The sequence below is a fragment of the Asparagus officinalis genome, chromosome 1 (assembly GCF_001876935.1).
Source record: "Asparagus officinalis chromosome 1, Aspof.V1, whole genome shotgun sequence".
NCBI lineage: Eukaryota > Viridiplantae > Streptophyta > Magnoliopsida > Asparagales > Asparagaceae > Asparagus > Asparagus officinalis.
In genome coordinates, this window is record NC_033794.1 from 7111329 (window position 1) to 7135926 (window position 24598).

General features: G+C 37.6%; 3 protein-coding genes and 1 pseudogene across 6 annotated transcripts in view; 2 read left to right on the forward strand and 2 right to left on the reverse strand.

Annotated features, from left to right (window-relative positions):
- The window catches only part of LOC109847735 (bifunctional nuclease 2-like), a 19707-nt gene extending 11479 nt beyond the window's left edge, over window positions 1–8228 (forward strand). For 2 of the 4 annotated variants that reach the window (XM_020416967.1, XM_020416973.1), the window contains 3 exons: window positions 4593–4702; window positions 4914–5005; window positions 5260–5614. In XM_020416967.1, the coding sequence (XP_020272556.1) occupies window positions 4593–4702; window positions 4914–5005; window positions 5260–5315 (258 nt within the window). In that variant the 3' untranslated portion in view covers window positions 5316–5614. Of the gene's footprint in view, window positions 1–4592; window positions 4703–4913; window positions 5006–5259; window positions 5615–6647; window positions 6733–7878 lie in introns of those variants that run through there. The other 2 variants (XM_020416970.1, XR_002248655.1) reach the window with 2 other exon arrangements.
- On the forward strand, window positions 10479–16923 carry LOC109847743 (phosphatidylinositol/phosphatidylcholine transfer protein SFH8-like). The gene is made up of 15 exons (XM_020416977.1): window positions 10479–10623; window positions 10705–10798; window positions 11547–11844; window positions 12437–12536; window positions 12978–13244; window positions 13361–13438; window positions 13544–13645; window positions 13724–13773; window positions 13875–13974; window positions 14059–14154; window positions 14230–14343; window positions 15077–15209; window positions 15943–16421; window positions 16553–16627; window positions 16717–16923. Exons 2-14 carry the CDS (start codon window positions 10765–10767, stop codon window positions 16571–16573), a joined length of 1872 nt encoding a protein of 623 aa, XP_020272566.1. The 5' UTR covers window positions 10479–10623; window positions 10705–10764; the 3' UTR covers window positions 16574–16627; window positions 16717–16923.
- On the reverse strand, window positions 17270–19598 carry LOC109847746 (salicylate carboxymethyltransferase-like). The gene is made up of 4 exons (XM_020416982.1): window positions 19374–19598; window positions 18709–19095; window positions 17839–18111; window positions 17270–17759 (listed from the first exon to the last, which is right to left on the reverse strand). The coding sequence occupies exons 1-4, from the start codon at window positions 19446–19448 to the stop codon at window positions 17424–17426; spliced, it is 1071 nt and encodes a 356-aa protein (XP_020272571.1). The 5' UTR covers window positions 19449–19598; the 3' UTR covers window positions 17270–17423.
- On the reverse strand, window positions 22322–24589 carry LOC109847753 (annotated as a pseudogene).

Consider the following 24598-nt stretch of genomic DNA (forward strand, 5'->3'; position numbering starts at 1 on the left):
TAGGTTTGGATAGCAGCGAATTGAGGATATTTGCAGCACAGAAAAGAGGTATTTTCTGAGCTATTGGTTAGGGTTTTATTTGGAGAGAATTAGAGATTTGTTGGTGAGATTAATTGGTGAGTTCGAGTGATTTGTAATCTCAGTTTGTACTCTTCTTCTCTATTAGTGAAAACATCATTCCCTTCTTGCCCCGTGGACGTAGGCAACTTTCCAAACCACGTTAAAATTGGTTGTTTGTGTTCGTGCCGTTATTTTGAATTGTTTGTGGCCTTCTCTCTCGGTGATTGGTTTGGTTTCTCGAAGCACCTCGGTTGTTTGGCTTTCGCCGCGCACAACAAGTGATATCAGAGCTCGGGCTACGCTTGGGCTATTTGGAGGAGTAAATCGCTTTGGAAGTTCGTCTAAGGCTTCAGTTGGTGATAAATGTGGGATTTTTACTATTGATGATCTTGTCTACCGTTGTGTGGGGGTGAGATCTTTCGGTGGCTCTTATTAGGATTTTAGTTGGAGGTAAAAATCTCTCTTTTTTAATTTGGATTTATTCTTCGTTTGTTCCGTATTGGTTTGTTAGTGCTTTGAGATAGATGACCGAAAAAGAATGAGTTGTGGGTGGTACTTACGGCGTGAAAACCGTCCAAAGTTTGAATATCCACTCTATGAAGATAGACGTGGAAAAGTTTAATGGCACTAATAAATAATAATTTTAGACTTTGACTATGCTAAGTGTTGGATGGGCTCAACACTCAAAATTTGAAGGATACATTGCAGTTAGACGGGAAACCGGACAACATTGAGAAAAATATTGAGAAGAATAAGAATAGAACGGTGTGTGGTGTGATTAGATCTTGTAAATTATCAGCTTCGAAAGAAGGATAATGAGACTTCAGTTGAGCCGGTAGCGGGGGCATTGGTCGCAAGAGTGTTATCTACGGGTTCAATACCAGCGGGTCAAGACCTTTAGGTAAAATCCAGATAAAGTGTCAAATGGGTGATTTGAAGATGGAAGTCACATGTTATGTGATTGATGTCGAAACTTCATATAACTTACTATTGGGTCGGCCTTGGATCCATAGTAATGTTATAATTCCCTCAACTCTCCATCAGTGTTTGAAATATGTCGACACTGATAATAGGGTTAGAACGGTGGTCGCGGATAAGCAACCATTTAAAGGGTATGAGAATTATTTCACTGATTCTCTCCTTTATGGTAACGAATCCGATACTGAATCATCGGCCCATATCAGCTTCGAAAGAAGGATAATGAGACTTCAGTTGAGCCGGTAGCGGGGGCATTGGTCGCAAGAGCAAAAAGTCCAAACCGTGGTAGGAGGTCGCAGTCTAGAGGGGCACATTTTGAAGTTCGTAGAAATCAGTGTCTTTTGTAAAGAAGATGAACGTTGGAAAGCCGATTGCCCAAAGTTGACAGATCGAGTCGGAAAAAATAAGGAAAAAGTTATTCAAGCTTTAGAGGTGAATGTTATCAAAACTAGTGGTGACAATTCAGATTCGGATTCTTCAGGCTATTCATTCGCACTACCGTCAGATTGTGTTGTCGACTCTACAGAGTGGATGTTGGATTCGGGTGCTTCTTACTATATTTGTCCTAGGAGGGATTGGATCTCTAGCTTTCAGAAGTTGGAAAGAGGGAATGTCGTGCTCATGGGTAATGATTAGGAATGCCCTATTGGTGCTATCGGTACCGTTTGTATTAGGATGTATGACAGAGTGATTCGGGAGTTGGATGAAGTGAGATTCGTTCCGCAGTTGAAGAAGAACATCATTTCACTTAAAGTTTTGAAAGCAGCAGGCTATAGGGTGATCTTAAAGGATGCATGTTTGAAGGTCATATTTGGGTCCATAATTGTGATAAAGGGCGTCAGGAGGAAGAATTTATACTATTTGATTGGGAGCATGATGATTGGTAGAGAACTGACGACTTCTTTGGATTTGGCTAGACTGTGGTATTTGTTGAGACTGAGATATTTGATTGGTTATGCCATGCATGATTTGTTGAGGAGTGCTTTGACCTACAGATTGAAGTCCTGTGAGCACATTGGTATGAGCAAGAAGACCGAGATGAAGTTTGGTACTTCTATCCATCGATCGAGGGGTCTTTTAGGTGGTGTTCATTCAGGCATTTGAGAGCCTTCCAAGGAGGCATCATTGGGAGGTAATCGGTATTTGGTTTCCGTAGTTGATTATTCTAGATATTTGTGGGTTGCAACCAAGTCTCATTGGTATGAAGTCCTAGAAGTCAACAACAGATGGAGGAAGTGTCTTGGCAGAAAGGTAACCCGTCGTTCTAGTTCTGATAGGGCTCCTTTCTTGCGTTTGTGCCGAGCTCATGACAGTTTGAGACACTTCATTGGAGAAGAAACATTGAAGCAACGAGATGAGATGATATTTTTGATTGGTCGTTCCTTTGTGAAGGAGAATCAGCGTTTGATGTCGAGCATTGGTTGTGGTGTTCGGGCTTCGACATATTTGGGTCATCTTGTTCATAGATTGCCGATTGTTACGTTTGGAGATTTTGGATCTGATGGAGTTGTTTTAGATTTTTGGTTGCGTCGGATGTTTGGTTGTCCAGTATTTGGTCACATTAAGGATGTGAGATTTGATCCGATTGTACATTTGGGATTCATAGGCTTGTTTGGTTATCAGTTGGGAGACTCTAATTTTGTTCTGAGTAAGTATGTCACACATTCGACTCTCAGCAGGTGGAGAATGTTGATCAAATCATTGAAATATCGTAGCGGGTGGAGAGTAATGCTACTCCATATTGGGTGGAGATTACTCTACATACTCCAGATCATACTGCATCGTTTGGGATTCTAGCTGAACATTTGGATTTGGATGCAGATGATAAGTTGGTTTTGGATTCGAGTGCAGTTGGTGGACATAGTTTCGATTTGGATATGGCCGTTGGTTCACCTCAGGTGAAGATATTTAGTTTGTTTTATTTTGGGGTCACTGGGAGAGCTATCAGTCGCAGATTTGTTTGTGAAGAGTTGAGAACTCTTCTATTTGATTGAGGGCCTTTGAAGGCCGTTGGGTGAACTACGTGAAGGCTTGATTCCTTGGGCAAGAGGATACATAGACAGTCATTTATGATACAGTCGGTTTGGTGAGTTGATACCGACATTTGGAGTTTGTTCGCATTCTCGTTTGGGTTCTCGATTTGTTGTGGATTGAGTCCGTTTTCGTGGATTTGTTCTACTTCGTACTAGACGCAACAAGTGGGATGTTTGGTTGGTATTGGTGTCCGCTCAGTTTTGAAAACACTTCGTCGAGGTGGCGAATTGTTGAATAGCAAGTTCCTAATATGTTTCCTAATTTATTTTGGTAACGAGTTGTTGGGATTTTTAATATGTTTTGGTAACATGTTATTGGGATTCCTAATATGTTTTGGTAACATGTTATTGGGATTCCTAATCTGTTTTGGTAACAAGTTATTAGGATTCCTAGTCTATTTTGATTTTGGTTTTAGAATTCCTAGTATGCTTTTGGTTTTAGGATTTCTATATATATATATATGTTTTATTTGGAGAGAATTAGAGATTTGTTGGTGAGATTAATTGGTGAGTTCGAGTGATTTGTAATCTCGGTTTATACTCTTCTTTTCTATTAGTGAAAACCTCATCCCCTTCTTGCCCTGTGGACGTAGGCAACTTGCCGAACCACGTTAAAATTGGTTGTTTGTGTTTGTGCCATTATTTTGAATTGTTTGTGGCATTCTCTCTCGGCGATTGGTTTGGTTTCTCGAAGCACATCGGTTGTTTGGCTTCCGTCGCGCACAACAAAAGTCTACATAAAAATGTATTTTGTTTATATAAGGCTTAGTTAAATTCAATGATTAGGGATTTAGTTTATATCCTTACGTGGAAGTTAATTAAGTATAATGCTCTTGTTAGTTTTCTTCATTATCCCTCTTACTTCTCAATGGGGATGATGTTTTGGGCTCTTCCCGTGGTCCGCATTCACCATGGGACAAAACTGCATCAGTATGCATCCATAGAAAGAACTCAATGAGAATTTTATGATGTACAACAACTCAAATGCATTATAACCAGAAATCTTGTTGTATATTTCTACTTTCCCTCGGTGCCTAGTGGTTGAAATTGGTATTACCCACTTAAAAAGGATAAATTATTTTTGGTCTTGAAGCACCAACCACTATCTATCCCTATATGTTTATGTTCAGAATTTAATTAAAGAGCTGTTGTTTCAAGTTCCAACATTGTTAGCATGTTCTATTTCCTAGATCATTCAGAAACACTACATGTTGGCGCGATAGTTTATATATATCAAGAAAAATTCCTCAAGGACCCAAAATATGGGACCAATAGAGGGGACAAGTGAGGTGTCCCCCTCCTATTGGATAATGAGTTGACCATCATTAATGATGGCCAACTCATTATCCAATAGAAGGGGGACACCTTACTTGTCCCCCCTATTGGTCCCATATTTTGGGTCCCTGTAGCAAAGCTCATATATCAATGCTCCTGCTGTTGTCCAGATCAAGTTTCTTAAATATAGATTCAAGATTCTCTGGGTATTTTTTTAAATTAAAATTTTTTAATGAAACCATACAGGTGCCGATACAAGTTAATAGACACGTTGCATACAGTGATGGGATGAGAGTGGTGGAGCCACCAAAGACGACAGTTCCCTCAGATGGATTGCTGTTTCAGGAACTTGACAGGTAAAGGTTCCAGCTTTGTGCGTAATCTCAAACAATTTTAGAATGCTTATAACTTGTTTCATTGTGTCCTCTATTTTTCTATGCCTTTACATTAAAGTGTGTGTAGGGCTTCTTTGTGCAGTCACTTGACTTCTTTCTTTTCCATGGATTACTATATTAATCTATTTTACTAGAGAAAAATATTGATGTGAACCGGCTATAACTTTGTTAGGCCCATTGGTGAACCTTGTTTGGAAACCAAAGAGTTTAACCTAGTGAGAAACATGCTGATTGCTGTCGTTGAGGAGCGATACAAGGATGCGGGTAATTATCATCTCTCTTAAATTTTTATTTTTATTTTGGTGGGAATATTATTGACGGAGCAATACCTTTAGAAATCTTTGTAAATCGCCCATTATAAAAACCATTAATCATTTGAAAAAGTTCATTCCCAGGGGTTTCTGAGGAATAAAGTTCACTTGTGGACAACTGCCTTATATGTTGATATGATTTATTATTGAAACTTTTTGCTTGTAATTCTGCAAGTATCTACATCTTTTTTTTTTTAATTAATTCAGCTCAATGGAGGGACAAACTTTTGCAACTCAGAACCAAGAAAAGGAAGTGGGCATGATAGATTTGATAATTTAACCTGTCTTTGTCCAAAAGGCATCTCAATAATGACACAAGGAAGGTTTTCACATTCATCTGCTGGTGGGCTCTAATGGAGACATGCATATAACATTTACCAGTTGGAGCCTTCTACAGTAGTACATATTTAGTACATAAACTATATACATCAGTACCAACTCTGTAAATATGTGTAAATGGCACAACTCCTGTTAATATTAAAAAAGTATGTATCATTTTATGTAAGCGCAAACTAAGGAACTACTTCCTTTATATCAGTGGATGTTGCTGTCTGCTCTCTCATTTTCAGCGTGCTGGCTGACCCCTGCTTGCCTTTCTATTTAGAGATGTTCAAGATTTTTGCATTCTGTTGAGACTTGAACCTCCAGTATGGTGAATAAATTGCAGTAAAAATGCTTGGGTGAATTGAAAGCGGTAGTATATACTGGTTGCTGGTTGACAACGAGCTTTCCTGTTCAGAAGTGTGGAGCTTTTTCTGACATCTGCTTGCTTCAAAAAAATGGCATTTGTAACTGTAGACTGTAGTAGTACTTTCAAAAAGTTAGTTATAGTTATTTGTTTCGCAGCAATTGTAATTTTTGGTAATTGCTGTTAGGGGCTGTTTGGTTCGCTTAAAAGACCAGTGGAAACAGGTTTCTGCGTCTGACACCATCTCCACGTCTGATTTTTTTTTTCCGCCCATTTCTTTTCGTCGCTTTGCTTCGCTAGAGTTAAAGATGGAAAAGGTTGCTGAAAACGCCGCCACCTCAGAATTTTTTCCTTCTCCGATTTCCTTCCTCAACCGAGAGAAATGGACGAAAACGCTGGCCACCTCAGTTTTTTTCTCCCTCGATTTCTTTGGTTAGCTAGAGTTACCTCTTCTCTCCTCCCGCTAGAAATCTCCCGCGACCTTCGTCGCTGAAGGGCCTGACCCAAGAGGATCTTTCTCTGTGGCTGCGATCAAGGAGATTTTGGTGACGGATCCCAAGTCTGGGGTTATCTTGTTTGATATTAGGATGGCTCACAAGCAGCTCTCGGTCACGATCTTTGAGAATCCACCGGACTGTAAGGAGGATGGAGGTGAGATTTGAGTTGATTAGGGGTTTCTGGTGTTTAGGATTGGTTCTTTTTTTTTTTAGGGTTGTTGGATTAATTGAAGTTGATGGTGATAAGGTCGGATTTTGATGGAGCGGTTTTGTTTGAGGGATTGGATTTGATTTGGGTTATGAATTGAATTGATTTTGATCTTATTGAAGTTTTGATTTTAAGGTTGATGGGTGATTTTAGACTGTAGATATTGATTTTTTTTTTCACCTTTTATTGTTTTGTTTCTCAGGACTTATCCCAGACGCCTCCTGCACAAGAGTTGATTGCAAGGGACCTTCATGACAATGAATGGAAATTTCGTCACATTTTTCGAGGTATGTTCTATTTTGCCAACTATTTAAAGTTGAACATTTCCTTTGATGATGAGGTCATGAAGATAATATGTAGCTTTTTTTGTTTTGGTGTACTGCATGAATGTTTAAATGTATAAGCTTTCCTGTTTTAACATGAAAATGGAGAGTTTTTACTCCATCATCCTAATTGATTCATCATCTTTGCTAATGATTGTTAAATGTGTCTTTTTTAACATTCTATTTTTCAGATATTATAACTTTTAAGCTGTGAAGACTATTTTAGTGTGCTTGAATCAGTTATGAACTTTGTGGATTGTTAGTGTTCTTGGTGCTATTCTATCCAAAGAAAACATTGAATGATACTGTAAATAATCACATTCTAATTACGTTTTATGGATAAGACCATTTGACAAACATCGATTTATTTTATGAGCTGTAGAGTTCCATAATAAAGATAGCGTCAAGGTAGAATGAGTTTGACAGATCATTATGCTAGAGATTTTCAGATGCTATTTAATTGTGGGCGTATAGTATGGCAAATATGAATAGTTCATCTCTAATCTGCATTCATGTTCTGTCAAATAGGAGATTTGGTTAATGTTGCTCAATCACAATATGAATATAAATATGATAGTGAAAAATATTCAGAATATCAAAAATCGTATCTGGATTTAGTATTTTACTGGATCTAGCCAAGTGCATATGTTTAAAAGTGATATTTTTCAGTAAACTATATTATTACTGCATGCAGCCATTCACTATGATGTCCAAATAAGACACTCAGACTTTAACATAATTATTGATCATGTAGTAACATATTCAACTAAAAATGGTTGTGCTAGTCTCTCTGTAGCCTTTTGATGGTTCATAGTCAATACTGTGGTCTTATATTCTTGTAGTTCCTTCATTTATTAGTATATTGGCTCATCAGATGTCTAAAAATTGGTCACCGGATGTTAAAATGTGGATGATATGTGCATTGATTTCTCCCTTTTCCTGAAGCACTGGATTCCACACGCATTTATTTAACATTTGTGTCTAGCATGTAAGTTGTGTAGTTCTATACAGTAATGTACTAGTTTATTAGATTGTAATAATGGCATATGCTTTTCTAGACTTCTAGTCTATGCAGCTCTCTTTGCAGTTCAGTAAATTGATCATGTGCAGGTCAGCCAAAGAGGCACCTTCTCACAACAGGATGGAGCGTGTTTGTAAGTGCAAAGAGCCTGGATGTGTTCAGTTTGTGACCAGCTCGGTTTTGTGTTGTGGAGCCTGGTTGTATTGTGGAGCCAGGTTATGTTTGTGCTTTTGTTCTCGGCCAGTTTTTTTGCATATATTGTTGATATAATTCTAAGCCTGGTTGTGTTCAGTTTGTGACCAGCTCGGTTTTGTGTTGTGGAGCCTGGTTGTGCTCCTAATCCTGGTTGTGTTGTGCTTTTTGTGCATATATATTGTTAATGCTATACCATGTCTGATTGTGTTCAGTTTGTGACCACATCGGTTTTGTCATTATCAGCAGGTTATATTATATTCTTGTTTGTTCAAAACAGTCCACCTGAGCATGTCCCTTGTTCATGTTCGTGCACACCAGTTTTCCTGATTCTCTAGGTTGTGTTATGTTTGTGTTCAGTCACTTGGAGTTCTATTTGTGTTCAATTTAGACTATGATGAGTATAAATTTATGAATAAGCAGGTTATTGCAGATTTCGTGTGATTTTTTCAATCTCAAACAGGTATATTTCAAGTCAAATCAGGTGCATAGTTCATAGCAATTGATTTATGTTATTTCAGGTTTCGTATGATTTAATTAATACAAACAGAAATTTATAATTCATTGGGGATATTATTATTTGTTCATGTTACATTCGAACTTTTATATGATTAAGATTACCTCATATAACGAGCACAAATAAATTTGTATATAGTGGGGGTAATCTTACCATGGTGACCATAAACAATTTTCCTTACAAACTTCAAAACCAACCAAACACAAGAAAAGTGGGAAATGTCAAATCAACAAAAGTTTTCCCTTTTTTTCCATGCGAACCAAACACAATAAAAGTAAATACATTAGTATCCCACCATTTTTTATATGCGAACCAAACCGAAACAATTTATTTCTTGGAAAAGTTTGGAAAACTCAAAACTTGTGTTTCTTTACATGGAATTGCATTTCCCTATATCTAGGAAACGAACCAAACAGCCCCTTACAATAATAATGTATTACTTTTGTTGCGGAATCGAATTGCAGACAAATCTATCGCAAGTTGTTTTTTCCCAACAAAAAAAAAAGACTCAATTTTGCAGCTACAGCGACAAAGAGAAAATACAATTACAGGAACTGTCTCTTATAAACTACAATGCCCATATATATGCCAGTTTCAGCCCTGTGTACTTGTTTAAACTTTGACGCAGGTAATCGTCGAAAGTGCGATAAATTGAAAATACTGAAATGTTCAGTTCAAGACTGGGTCTACAATAAAAATGATTAGCCGAACAGTTGTATACCAAGTCCTATACTGATTCAAAAACGTAACTAGCAACAACTTGACGCGGGTGAGCAGAAAGCTATTATCAAGTCCAAGGGTAATAATTCCCTGTTGCTTCGGTCATTTGATGCAGCAACAAAACAGAATTGATTCTGCAATATTTTATTGGAAGAAGGCACCCCTCTTACTTGACCCTAATTAAAGCTCAAGACAAATTTGAAGGTAAATCTCTCTTTTGCCACTGGCTATTTAATATAGCATTGTATACTAATTGACCTTTTTAACCTTTCGGTGTCTTCTCATATATTATTGGGAGGCCAGCGAGCGAGAACGATTCAAGTTCGAATGCTAGGATTGCTGGAAAAGAAAACTATTGTTGGATACAATGTTTGGAAAAGTCATCATCCCTTTGGCTTTCAATGACTTTCAATGAAGTTGATGCGTTCATTTATTAAACTAATATAATTTAAACTTTTTCTTGCTTTACTTCTATATATACTTGCTCATCTCCACCACCCAAGATTTCCATTCCAAAGATCATTCATCATCATTTGAGTAGAAAGCGTGATTTACGGGTTGAAATGTGAGAAACACTAAAGGTGTGCTTGACCACTTTATAAACTCGGTCTAGTTTTGGATATATTTTCTGCTTGGAAAGAACCAGATCAGATTTGGCTCAATTTTTGTAGGCCTAATTTTGGATTTTATATTGGTTCTAGTTTGGGTCATTACTATTTTGGTTCAAAACGGAGCTGGTTTAGATGTAAATGGGCTAGGAATGAACCCGACTCAATTTGAAATGGTTACCAAAGACACCCTTATTAAATGTAACTCAAACTTAGGGGTTCAATATATAGTCCAAATTCTTCTTTGCCTTCGTCCACGCGACATTAAGTAAAAATTAATTGGATTACAATGTTTTTTCTCCTAAACAAGAGATTTTCTTGACCGTATATATTTTAATTTCTCTCTTTTTATTTCCCTCGCAGCTTTTCAAAAGTGTTCTCGCATTTATCTGTATATTTTTACGCGACATTAAAATTTGCGCTATAAATATTACAAACAAGGCCAAAAGGTCGATCTTAAAAAAAATAAATCGAAACAAATATCAGGGAGTTAAATCTTAAGAAAGTCAGCAAGGCAAGAACTCATACTTTCAAGGGTGTATCTGCGAAAAACTACCCGCCCGGCGCCGCAAGATTCGAGGTGTCGACGTGGCATCCACCCCTTTCTTAGTGGGTCCCACGACCATCCCAGTTCTCTTGGACCAAATCCTTCCGTTTTCTTTCCGAAAAAAGAACTGAAAAACCGCCTTACCTGTTATTTCTCCCCTGCGAATAATTCGTTCCCCGAATTCCTCGCTGAATAATTCGCCGCCGGATCCTCCGGCAACGGACCACTCCGACCCGTTATCCGGTTTGAGGTACGATATCTCTCTGCTTGATGAAATTATTCTGCTCCTTATTAGGGTTTCTGAGGAGAACTCGTATAAATTTCTTTTTAGGGTTTTGAGAAATCTTTGCATGAGAAATTGAACGTGGAATTAGGGATTATTCTTCAGGAAATGTCAGGGCCGCTCGATCGATTCGCCAGGCCTTGTGAGTATTTTCTTTAATTTTCTCTTTTTGTTTGAAATTTTGGGGTTGTTTTGGTGTTTGAGCTTGTAAACAAGGTTTCTTTTTGGGCATCTTAGTTTGAATTCAGTTGTTAAACATTAGTAATGCAATTTTATCCTTGTCCCTGGATTCATTTGTAAAGTTGAGCTATGAATTTAAATTTTCTAATATGGATGAATTGCTGTGAGTAAAAACGAGATAAGCAGATATTAGTTTATTGGGTCGTACCATAATTTATAGTTGGGTGTATTGCTTGTATCATCACTGAATAATTATGGAGTCACTAATACCCAGCTTCTCAAAAAGAAGAAGAAGAAAAGGAAAAAAAAAGGGAATCCGTGCTCAGTGAATGCTTCTACTTAAAAAGAAGGAAGAAAAAAAAAAGGGAATCCATGGTCAGTGAGTGCTTCTACTGATAACTTTTAGCATATAATATGGCTTGCCAATTGTGTATGCTTTATGTGTATTGATGCATCATCATACATGATTGTGATGTGTTATGGTCTCTAAATGAACCATTACCCAGCTCTTAGTTTATTTACCTTGGAGAATTTTCCAATCCATACTATAAAATTTATCAATGTTTATGTTTATTTAATCCACTACGAACTGTAAATGCAGGAAACATATTATTTCTGTACATGAATTATCTAACATGCTTTACTTTTTCATTCAGATTATATTCACTTTTCTTTCCTAATTTAACGAAAATGTTCTTAACATACCTTAGGCTTTGAGGGGTTTTCTGGTCATAGTGAGAGAAAAGAGCGAAAATCAGATTTTGAGAACTCGGAAGATGAAAGAAGGACAAGGATGGGATCATTAAAGAAAAAGGCACTACATGCTTCGACAAAATTCAGGCATTCGCTGAGGAAAAAGAGTAGGAGGAAGAGTGATAGTCAAGCCCGTGTATCAATTGAGGATGTGAGGGACATTGAGGAAGTCCAAGCTGTCGACGCATTTCGCCAATCTCTTATATTGGATGAACTACTGCCCACTAGGCATGATGACTATCATATGATGTTGAGGTACGTTTTTTTAAAGGACATTCGCTTTTCTTCTCTTGTTAGTATGGTTTCTCAAGTTTGCATGTCAGTACTTTGCATATAATACCTGAATTCCTTGTCACTGTAAAATTCACAGGTTTTTAACCTGCATAGCCAAATATTTTTTTTCTTGTTACTAATCATCTTTGTATATAGAAATGAGAAGTTAAGGTGAGGCTAAATTTATGACTCACAATAAGTTGCAGTTTGGTCATAAATTGGAATATTGGCCGCCGCTGTACCTATCAGTTCTTAGATACAAGAGAGAATCCTTCAACTGAATTGGACTATACTTTTACTCCATAATAAATAATCTCTCCACATCACATAAGCTACTGTGTTACATGTACATGGACATGAGGACAGGGGTACGACATGAAAAATGACAACGATTAATTTTAGAATGTGCGCACAGAATAGAAAAATCATATTTGGTACATGTGTCAGACAAGTATGTCCGAGTCTCTGACAAAACACGGCTTAATATTTGAAGGGTCTGTCCTATCTCTGTAGACAATATAATTCTATGTGTTTTCTCCAAAATCTGAGTTCTAAATGGGTTATTTGTCTGCAGATTTTTAAAGGCAAGGAAATTTGATATTGAGAAAGCTAAGCAGATGTGGGCTGAAATGCTTCAGTGGAGGAAGGAATTTGGTGCTGACACTATTCTAGAGGTAAAATTTTGTATCCTGGTTCATTCAGATGATGAAGAACAAGTTGGTTATTTTTAGTTATTGATAGGACTTATCAGTTCAGCATACCGTTCGCAAGTATGCACAATATAATATAATATTGTTTCCCTCATTTAATGCACTTTAGGAGGCTACCTGGTTTTCTATTTCCTTCCCTCCTTTCCTAGATCCATTTAATTTGAATACATCTTTGGCATGCTTCTTAGTTGCTTGTGCAGTAAACAGTTATTTTGGCACAAGGTTTCTTAGCTTCACTCCTTTTGCATCAGACTGTAAATATAGATTTGCCGATGCTTCCTTTGGAAAAACTAAGTCACTTGACTTTCAGGCTTAATTTGATGTCAGACTGAATGCTTTTTTTTGTGGTTTCTTTTCGCTATGAAACTTGATTGACTGCTAACTGGAGTTGACACTTTTCATCAGGACTTTGAGTATACAGAACGGAATGAAGTTCTAAAGTACTATCCTCACGGTCATCATGGCGTTGATAAGGAGGGAAGACCTGTCTATATTGAAAGATTGGGAAAAGTTGATCCAAATAAGCTCATGCAAGTGACAACAATGGACCGATATATAAAATATCATGTACAGGAGTTTGAAAAGTGTTTTATGATTAAATTTCCAGCATGCTCAATTGCTGCAAAAAAACATATAGACTCGAGTACTACTATTTTGGATGTTCAAGGCGTGGTATGTTGTATGCTCGTTTTATAATTCTTAAAACCAATTAGTTGTAATGTATTTGTGCAATCACTATCGCATCTTTGATTATAATGACTATTTCTTTTGGTGGCACTGTGCTGTAGGGTTTAAAAAATTTTAGCAAGACTGCACGGGAACTAATTGTGCGATTGCAGAAGATTGACAGTGATAACTACCCAGAGGTACGGGTTTATTGATGTTAAAAAGATCACAGTTTTTACTACTAAATGGAGTACAGATTGCTATATGAGCTTGAGTATGATTAAAACATCTATATCTTATTGCAGACGCTATGCCGCATGTTCATCATTAATGCCGGCTCAGGTTTTAGGCTTCTATGGAACAGTGTGAAATCTTTTCTTGATCCGAAGACAACTTCAAAAATTCATGTAAGCTGATGTTTTCTCTTCACAACCATTTCATTTTTCTACAGTGAGGAATATAGCGATTCTGAAAATTTTCTTCAGGTTCTTGGAACCAAGTACCAAAATAAGCTGCTGGATATAATTGATTCAAGGTGAGTTCTTACGTTTTATTTTTAATCGAAGGATCATATAGTGTCTTCTGCTTTTCATTCCATTTGTTTCATCAGCTTCGGTCGTGTATTCTCTTGTGCAGCGAATTGCCAGAATTTCTTGGCGGTTCTTGCACCTGTGCCGAACACGGGGGATGCCTCAATTCAGATAAGGGTCCTTGGAAGGATCCTCACATACAGAAGGTTTCCTTTTGTTATTTTGTTGTTGAATGTACTTTATATTGTTATCCTTGTAGCTCATTTTTTTCATGAGTTGACTGCATCCAGATGGTTCTCGATGGAGAAGCACAATTTGGCAGACAAATTGTTACGTCCAATAGCGAAGGAAAGATCATTGCTTATGCTAAGCCGCGTTACCCAACAGTAAGATCTATATGCATTACTATTTTAGATGATTTATTAAAACAACTTTTGAAATTACTTGTCTGTATGGATCAGTTAAAAGGCGGTGATACATCAACTGCTGAGTCTGGGTCAGAAGCTGAAGAAATTACCACCCCAAAAGCAAGGAGTTCTGTTACATGCCCTCAATTAACCCCTGTATTCGAAGAGGTAATTCTTTCTTCTGGCAAAAAAGGAGGAAAAAGAACAAAAAAAAAAAGCAGTCATGAATGAGTATCAACTTTAAAGGGTACAGCAAAGTAGTCTTTTACATGTCATCTGTGTTATGGAGATGAGTTTGTTGGTGCATGATATTTTGAAACTATTTCTTCTCTGTTCTTTTGTGGTTAAGTCTAATTTGAGAGCACATAATGGAAACATCCACAAATGCACTAGTGTACTAAAACTTATTAATATGTAGTTACGCCCCAAAAAAAAACAATTCAAGTTCATGATACATTATGCCACAGTCAGTTCATAAACAATGCAGCTTCATTTCTATAAGTGATCAATTTGTTCCTAGGTGCTTGAGCCTCTAAACTGCTTTACTCTAAATATTTTAGCGATTATAATCTAAATTTTTAGCCTGCCTTTCCCCCTTGTTTTTCCATTTTTCTTCTTTTGTACCCCACCCCCACCCACGCACCCTACCAAACAAAACAAAACCAAAAAAAACAAACAAACAAAAAAAAGGATATTAGCTTACTTTTGTGTAGAAAACAATCTGAAACTATTTGTATCAAAAGACATGAGTAATAGAAGATGCCCTTACTTATTTTTAGTTGTATTCTTGTGCACATTTAATGGATATGGATGTTGTCTTTCAAGTGTCTGATCTGGCCTAAAATTCTTACAGATAAACTTGCTTGTGTGATACTTATGTAGGCAAAAATGGCTGGNAAAGGCTAGCCATGTCGAAAAGGCTAGCGAGTCTGTTGGCTTTCCCGATGTTGATGAAAATGTTCCGATGGTTGACAAGGCAGTTATTGACTCTGGATGGAAGGAACAGGTTTCTCAGCAGCCTTCTATTTCTAAAGGTCTGGAAGTTTGAAGCTGATGTTTCTGAATTTAAATTGTTTACACGAAAGCCATGATAGTTATCTTTAAGTTATCACTGATACATTCTCCACTCTGATTTTATTTTGATTTTCATTTCATAATTGTTTCCTGCTTTCTTCGCTCCCTGTATTCTTGCTGAGCTATTGGAATCATGATTATTGTTCTGGTTTCTTGTGTCTATATTTTTAGCTGGCCTCTTCACTTCCAGTTTGGACACTTTGAATGTTGATCATTTGAGAAGAATATTATTCTTAATAAGACACACATAAATTGGATGGATGGCATAGCAAGAGCGAGATCTGTCCCACAGATCATCCCGTGCAGCTTACCACACTCGGAATAACTAGGTTGCGTTCAGTAATACAATGTTTGTGACAGCTTGAAAATTTATCATTTGTCACCTTTTAATCAATTTCTACTAGTGAATGTTAAATTATCATACTATTTTCTGAAATTGGACTTAAATGTTTTTTTATGATGAAATAGATATTGATTTGAAGGAACATTGCATTGCACACAGATGCTTGATTTTATTCCCCTTCGTAATTTTGTGAATTAATTATCTTTGAACAAAATAAAATTGTGAATTTGTTCTAGATACTATGCATCGTCGAAATTATATAATTCCTATCGGATTATATGGCGTTGCTTACATTCTTATTCTGCCACAGTTACTAATCTTGTCCAAATGCACTGTGATTGACATTTCAGGTTCATTCACTTCATCAAATTCTGACAAACCTCTTGAAGGAGTTGGAGCTCGAATTGTTGCAGTCATTATGGCCTTCTTCATGATGCTCTGTACAATTCTTCACTCAGTTGCCAACAAAGTGACTAAAAGATTTCCTAGTGAAACTCTGATAAAAGATCATCAGTATCCTGCATCTGGACTAGACCTTCTGCAAAAAGAGGAATTTCGTCCTCCTTCACCTGCTCCCGGATTCACAGAGGTGGATCTCCTTTCATCCGTCTTAAAAAGGTTAGGGGAACTCGAAGAGAAGGTCGATACTCTTCAAGCAAAGCCGACTGAGATGCCTCATGAGAAAGAAGAGTTGCTTAATGCTGCTGTTTGTCGCGTGGATGCGTTAGAAGCAGAGCTAATCTCTACGAAAAAGGCTCTGCATGAGGCTCTGATGAGGCAAGAGGAACTGTTAGCTTATATTGACGGTCAACGAGAGGCTAAGTTTAGGGTATGTTTTGCTGAATTTTGTGTCTAATTATTTATTATAAATGACAGTATTGCAGTTATATATAAAGTTCATTTTTCTGTTAATATTTGATTGTTTTGGAATCTAATGATGATTGTAATTTTTCTCTCCAGAAGAAGAAATTCTGCCTATGAAACTTGGGGAGGCCTTTTCCCACTCTGTTTCAATTTGTATCTTGGTAATTACTGGTAATTTTCTTTTACGTTTATGCTTCCCTTGTGTTGAATGTATCACTTGAAAAATGCTTGTTGTGACATCAGAAATTTTCCTTTTACAGATGTAATCTGTAAAGAATGATTTCCATGAAGGCTTTCTGGTCAAGGTACGCATACAAGTTGCCACTAAAAGTAAATATATGGTGAGCTTCTTTTGTAATGTTTTAAAGGATTTTTGTTGTGCAAAAAATAAACTAGTGTTTTGTGCTCTTTCTGTGGCTTTTGTGTATATGTTCATTTCACAATACAACTTTACTTTGTTTGCAGCCTTTCTGTTTTCTTGTTGTATTTCAATTTAATATTTCGTTTGATGTAGAAAATATGTTTAACATGCTTATTGTGTAAATGTGCAAATAAAGAAAATCCCTCGGGGACATAAGCTTTAATGTGATTATCAATAAACTTGTTCCATGTCTTGTCTGTGTTTATAAGTATAGTTAATTTGGCATGAGTTCCACATTTTCTAGATCGAATATCTAGCTTTTTCTGGTCTTATAGTGAAATCGATTGATGTCTAGCCTTCATGAATCAAAATCAACATCATTTTGATTGGAATATGAACACAGCTCGGAACTTTACGTTTGTGCTTGAAAAGTTAATATCGGATGATTATATGGTTGACCAGAAATGGTATAATTATTCTGTACATGAAGTGAACCGAAATTCTAAAAAAAGTCATCTCAGATGATGAACTACATGGATCTCTTATTCTTAAAATGATAAAGAGAAGAGCAAAACAATAAGCAAAGGTTATCGTAACAATATTTAACTAATGCATCTTTCTTAAGACTACCACCAGGTGAGCACAATTCCTCTCTTCTTTTGCCATTGCTTCGCTTAATAGTTCCCTATAATATTGGAATAAGGTTTCAATGACCCCCTCCCCAAAATGATGAGTTATCATCGATTCTTGTATTGCTCTTATAGCCATCGAAGTAATTTCTGCTTCCTCCTTTGCAGTACCCGTACTAATGTTCAACTCATGTACTCGTATATGGTCAATTGTAAAAGACGAGACTTTTTCTGCTTCGTCCTCTATTTCCTTAAATGATGGAGCATAAAACGGAACATTATACGAATCCACCCTCTCTTCTTCGACCAATTCCTGCACGTGACGGATATTATAATGAGAACAAATGCTCAACCCTAACCCTAATCCTAGGTTTACAGAAACGTTCGCTCACCTGGGACACCATGATTGCAAATGACTGCGCTAACACTTCCCATAAGAAATTTGTGCTGCGGTCACAGTGGTCATCAGTGTTCCTTCCTAGCATAATGAGGACCATTTTGCCTCCACTGATGAGTTCCTCTGACCTTGACCTGAGAAAGAGACTGAAATCTCTCCTGAACTGCTGAGAATATGCTTCTGCGACCGCAGCAGGGCTCGTATTTGATATGCACATCTTCCCTTTATTGATCGGCTTACCTTCTCCGTTGAAAAGCCCTTGAGGAACCTGCAACCAAGTTTTGTTCATTATAGATAGATTTTAGGGTAGAGATCGCTTGACCCACGTGTTGGATCTTATTAATCGTTTAGCTATTTGGCTATTTGGGTTCTTGTGTCAATAACCCAAATCTACTTACGTAAACCGTCTTAATCAGTATTGAAGAAAGATCAGGGTTTTGGGGAATAATAACCGTCTGCTTTCCGTCTCTGTACCATGTTTGGAAACTAATCATTGGTTCGGTCTATAATGATTTGGTTGGCTCGTAACGACAAATTATACGTGGTCTTGTTTCTACTTTTCCAGATGTTCTAGATTCAGTTATGAAATGTCTTTTTTCCTGGGGAATATAGTAAATCTCCTTTGCTTTAGTTATTTATCGTTCAATGAACTTAGTGAAGAACTTATTTGATCTCTTGATATAGTGCGAAAAGTATCCAATATCTGTTGATCATTATAGTTGGTGCATCCAAAAATAGGATATGACCATATGGATCGGTGTTCTCAAATCCAAGAATACATAGTTCCTGGTGTGCATCATTAATCGAGCGGACAAGGATTACTGAATACTTTCTCGATATTATGGGAGGTAAAAGAATCACTGACCTGAGAGAGCCAATGCAAGCTATAACATGAACTTATGAAGTGCAAGCTACTATTAGGAAAAAGTCTCCCATAGAAACTCCCCGGAACTCCAGCCATAAAAACTGATGAACAACCAAGATTCTTGATGAACTCTGGCAGAGTAGCAAATACTGAATTAAAATCATTAGTTGGAAGGTCATTTAGAAACACCATGAACTCGGGTGATGCCTTTGAAGCCTCCGTGCAGGTCCTGTTGATCGCATCGATGATGGTTCTGATGATGGAGAGAGTGTTCGGGCCTGAAGAGCATCCGAGATCAGCCATCGCTAGGGTTTCTGGTGTCTGTGAAGTGTAGGCGTCTATTGCTGAGTTGTTGATTATATGCTGCAAGGCGTCTATGCTCTTTTTCTGTGGAAACGAGAAGAGGAAATCGAGTTGTAGAGACTTAGAATAGGAATTTATGGGGTAATTTTCTCAAAAACCCCAAAATGTTTGGTAATTTGGGCATGTCTCTTGACCTCCGACGCCGTTACATTTTTTCTAAATCTATTTTCAGACAACTCCCAACCCTTCGGGGGTTGCCGAGAATTTTTGGTGGCTAACAGTTCCAAACTTTTTGGGGGTCTTAAAACGGGCCGAAATTCTTCCGAGGGGTTTTACGAAATTGAGAGAAAGGGATAATAAACCTGAAGGGAGGAGTTTTGAGCATAGCTGGCTTCACCAAGGCCTTGTTTCATGTGAAGGATTCTTTGGACATCCATGGATGTGAGCTCGCCGGAGCTTTTGGAATTCTGAAGAGGCCACCGGACTCTTGGTTCATAAAGAGAGATGCATCTTGTTTTTTATGTAGCTATCGGGGGGTGAGGCTTATATAAATTTAGAACATGTTCTCTCTAGGACCTATTAAAGCCACTAATCTTTGCGTAAAATCATGACACAGCGATAGTCAGTTCTTGCTGAAAAAAGGAAAGGAAAATGATAGGAGCACACCTCCAACCATACCCTCTTTTATTTGCTACAGTGTACCGGGCCCCACATGGGATTTTAAAAATTTTAAAATCTCATGTGGGGCTCGGTGCACTGTAACAAATGAGAGAGAGGATATGGTTGGAGTTGTGGTTGGGGGTGTGCCCCTATTGCCACTCAAAAGGAAAACAACGGTATGCTAAGCTTATATATGTAGGAGGTCATAAAAATCTAGCAGAACATTTTTTGTCGTTTTCGCCGTTATTCATAATGGTCACCTTTCTTTGACTTTTGCAAATGGTAGGAGGAGAGAGGTGTAATAAACAAGAGGGCGTGCGTGGCTTGAACGGTCATGGTTTCTTCGAGATCCGTTGGAGGATCTTCAGAAGTCAATGAGAGGAGAGTCGTCAAAAAGTTAGTGACTGTCTGTATACACCCTCTCTTTGGGGAAATAATGGGTTGTGTATAGTGATTGGAAGTTAGCGAGACTGTATGCATTCTATTTACGGAAATGATGAATTATATATGGGCGACTCTTTAGACACCGTTGAGAAAATTTCAGTAAGTGGGCAGGCATGTTTGTGATCTTTTGGTGGATTCATTGTATGAGTGATGATGATCCAAAGAGAGAGAAAACCTTCGGTTAATTATCTCATATCCCAAAACGCCTCCATTTAAGGTTTTTTTTTTCTTTTTTTGCTTGAAAAAATAAGTATCCGGTAGATCCGATCCACTGCATAGTCTCTCCTTTTTAAACCTATTTTGTTCGTGGAAGCGCCGTTAGTTCCTTCTTCTTTTACGAAATAAAAACGTCATAATTTCCATGATTGCTTTGTTCACTCTAATACGAGTGAGGACTGTAATCTAAGAGGATGGGTGACGCGAAGCTCCCAGTTTGAGCCCTGACTACTCTCTTTATTCCAATTATTTACCTCAGAAGTATTGGAGTACTGTGGCAGAAGAGAGAAGGATAGTTGAAAGGAAAATTTAATATTCAAAAAGGTTCTCTTTTTTTTTTGAAAAGTAAAAACAGGGTTGAAAACCCTGTTCATATATGTATAGATGTAACTATAGGATATACAAAAGCTGGCAAAGGAGCTAAAGAGGTGGAACCAAAAGAAGATGTGGTCGGAAGGGAGCGGACCTTATCGTCACCATCCAGACCATAGCTGTTTAGTTTCAACTATTCCAACATAAAAAAATCCAGAGGGGAGAGAAAGAAACAACCGGAAATTAGAGTATGCTGATTATAGTTACAAAAGACTTAGAAAATCACTGCAAAAGCTTGGGAGATGGATGATTAGAAGTTATCTCCCTCTGAATCACCCCCCACCTTCTTTGGCCAAATCCTTTAGACCTAGATCCAAGGCAGTCCTATGGAGAGCTGCTGTCTTTCTATTGCTTGCTGCTCATGTCCAGAAAAGAGTGAAACGTCCTACGTTAGCGGCTAGTTGCCGAGGGGATACCATAATATCATTGAAGATAAGGTTGTTCTTGCTGTTCTAGATCCACCAAAAAGGTTCTCTATGAGTAAATATATGCCAACCCCTTGATAGATGGAGACAAAAAAAAATTTAGAATTTTCTTTCCAGAAATCTATAGTAGCATAGAATTAATAAATAGATCTGAATCCAGGCTCACACAAAACCACCTATTTGGCATCTCCTTAACTAATCTCATCTTGCAGAGAAAAGTCTTTCGGAAAAACCGAGCCCAGTTTTTAGTAGGCGACAGGCGGGCAGATTGATCCTGCCCTAGTTTTATAAAGGTTGTCAAACACGCGAGGTTACAGACTCTCGAGCTTCCAAACTATTTCCCTTCAAAATTGGAGAACTTGACACCAAGCGCAAGTACACTTTGCACTGAATGGTAAGTGTGCACTCTTCTGCTCGGGAGAAATCAATGGCTGTAGGATTGCAACCAAGTGCAATTGAGGTCCAGGACACCTCAGGATCCAACAACAGGGAAAGTAGTAGTGCACTGCAGCAATCAAGTCAGATGTATTGAGTCTTTTTCTCACTGACCAGCTGCACGCCACTCTTCAGGATCCAATATCATCATAATTCAAACGCATGCAAGCTTCCAGGTTAATCAATCCTCCAAAAGAGAAAAATTCCTTGGCCAACCAAAAAAGCTTCACAAGGTTAATCAAAAGATGTAGGCCATAGTGTCGCCTAACAAATTTTTGTATCAAGATTAAAATGACATATACAAAATTTCTTATAGGAAACCTTCTGTCAATATTCTCACATAGATTCAACTTAAGTTTTACACTCGTTGTTGGTTACCTACCGCAATCCTCCTTTATCCTGACACAAGAACAGCTGTCACGATCTCATCATGATACTATGTGAATTAAAATTTCAAATAGAGTCGCTAGCTCTCTTGATTAAATTTGGTCTAGATGTACATAATCCATAACCAAAGGATGTTATTACGGGAAAAATTTGCAAGCATTCGCTTCACTTCCCCTATAACCAGCGCATTTCAATTGCTCAATTTATATAATTCTGCAAATTCTACCCCGACCTTGTAAATGAGTACGTGAACATGACAGCGAACGGAGAGGGTCGTCTCATTCTCCACGTGTAACCGTCGTCATCTTTATCGATTAGTTAGTTGCATATACACATCATAATTTCTGTTCTTGACAATAGAAACAGTTCTGCTAAAGTAGAGCTAAATCATTGATTCAAACAAATTAATCAACCGACATTAAACAAGCCTCCTAACATGAATACATGGCTTGTTATCAACCTTCGATGAGCACGAACCGTGCATAACCAAGGCATGACGAAGATTTCGTAGGACAGAAGTTTGAATGCGAGAAATAGGCATGACAAACTCTATTCTACGATATTCGAAACAATAAACAAATGTTTCTCTCCAAATTATATTTGAAAAAAATAACCAAACCAGGAAAAATATGTATGAAAAGAACACGAGATTGATGAATCTTATGTAGAACCTTATCATAAGCAGAAACCGTTGCTACGATACAAGCAATGGCAATCTAGAATCTTCACTTGACTCCCTACTGTAATAGGAATACAGCAACAACTGTATAACCCCCAAGATCGATCCAGCCCCGTTAGGAATCTGCAATAGACATTAATTTAATTTAATTAAAATGTGTTTCTCAAATGGATAGTTCTGAATAAAAGTGTAGGAAATTCTTACATAAATAAAGAGGTCATTCAGTAGCATCCCGTATGAGAAAAACGAGATGCTCATCAAGAAGGTTGAAAGTGACAAGCTAGAAAGCTATGAATCTCGACGCTCTTCGTTCCGAATCACCAACCTCTGTATATAACATGAATAAAAACAATATGTTGGAAGTTAAAGAAGGAAATGCTAAAAAAGGAACGATACGCAGGAGAACGCTTACAATGATGGATAGTGGCGATGCAAACATTGAAATAAGAGAAGCAATGCTCAGATAACCAACAAAGAGTTGCCTTCTCTTGTGATCAAAAAACTCCAAGCTACAATACATAACGAGGATAACAGCACCAAAAACTGCCACGAGCAATCCAGACATCTTCAGCTGCAAACCATATTCAAAAGTAGAATTTCATCAGGTACTAAAGGGGATGCAAAAGTATTTCCCCTATATTATTTGGGTTAAATTCAGATAACCCCTCAATCTTTTGGAAAATGTTGTTGAAAGGCCCCTCGAGCTTTTTATTCTGCTGAACGCCCCTGAACTTCGGGATGCCTTGCAATCCCCCCTTGAATTTGAACTTTTCTCACCGGTCCCCCTACTTATATTTAGAAAATAACTAAAATGCTCTTGAGGGAGAAACCCATAATTTAGTCAGTTGCCATTTACGGACAACGTACCCACTATCCCTCAGTTGAGGATTTTTTTCCTCTCTTGAGGTGGTGTTAATCGGAGGAGGTTATCCACAACGGCCTTCAAAGTTCAGGGTGGTTTCTAAAATAAGTCATATTATTAGATAGAATAGTACCTTCTTTATATAATCGGCAAATACAATGAATATGGTCACATAAACTAATTGGAAAACAGCCCCAATCGAATTCACGGTCACAACCAAGAGCACACCATTGGAAACACAAGGAAGCCCATACCATAAGCAAATCAAGGCGTTCAAGAGAGCGTAGACATAGGGCAATCCCGAGAACTGCTCGGTGGATCGATTTCTAACAATTCTTCGGAATGTGGGTCTGAAAATAACAAACATAAAGTTTTGAGAACTGGGGCAAAAATAAAAATAAAAAACTTTCCAGTGTATAGTGATCAGATCACCAAGTTCAGAGCGTGTGAAAGGTGAACTCACATTGGTGAGACGAAGAGCACAAAAGCAAAAAGATTACCTGCAAAAATCAAAGAAGGTAGATTTTCAAATAGGGAGGTAATTTTAAAAAAAAATTTAAACCACTTCTTTGTTACTTATTTACAGTGACATAGAGTCCTAAAGATATCTCAGAAATGTAAAATATGAGTGGATAGCTGAAACAAAGTACAAAATTTCAAGAAAAGATAAGCTTGCTCTCAAAGTGTTGAAAAAGCATGAATCCTAATGCTATGAAGAAAACCCAGATGATATCTCGCATAAAAATTTGATTTTGACAAGTGGGTTTCTTAGCATGGCATGCCATTGCAGTTAAAAACTCAAAATTTTAGAGAGAGAGAGAGAGTTACCAGCAACTCCAGCGGCATAGCAGCAAATATTGTAGAAGGAAGAAGAATCCAAATCTGAAGAAATCATTGATACTCTCTCGATCTTGATCTCCTTCTTCCTTTTTCTCTTTTATGAATTAGCAAAGAGTAAAAGGTTGATGATCCCCCCCTTTCTCCCTCTCTCTCTCTCTCTCTCTCTCTCTGTTCATTTATTTATCTACTATTCATAAGTTGGTATCATCCTGAATATTATGCTTCCTTTTTTATTATTATTTTAAAAGATACGGTGGAATACTAATA

What these genes read in the sequence shown, in the direction of transcription:
- LOC109847743 (XM_020416977.1), top strand. Translation starts at nt 10,765, where the DNA reads ATGTCAGGGCCGCTCGATCGATTCGCCAGGCCTT. An exon ending in GACTATCATATGATGTTGAG is followed by an intron (nt 11,845 to 12,436) that starts GTACGTTTTTTT and finishes ATTTGTCTGCAG; the next exon opens with ATTTTTAAAGGCAAGGAAAT. An exon ending in AGACAACTTCAAAAATTCAT is followed by an intron (nt 13,646 to 13,723) that starts GTAAGCTGATGT and finishes AATTTTCTTCAG; the next exon opens with GTTCTTGGAACCAAGTACCA.
- LOC109847746 (XM_020416982.1), bottom strand. Translation starts at nt 19,448, where the DNA reads ATGGATGTCCAAAGAATCCTTCACATGAAACAAGGCCTTGGTGAAGCC. An exon ending in CTCAAAACTCCTCCCTTCAG is followed by an intron (nt 19,096 to 19,373) that starts GTTTATTATCCC and finishes TCGTTTCCACAG; the next exon opens with AAAAAGAGCATAGACGCCTT. An exon ending in GCTTGCATTGGCTCTCTCAG is followed by an intron (nt 18,112 to 18,708) that starts GTCAGTGATTCT and finishes ACTTGGTTGCAG; the next exon opens with GTTCCTCAAGGGCTTTTCAA.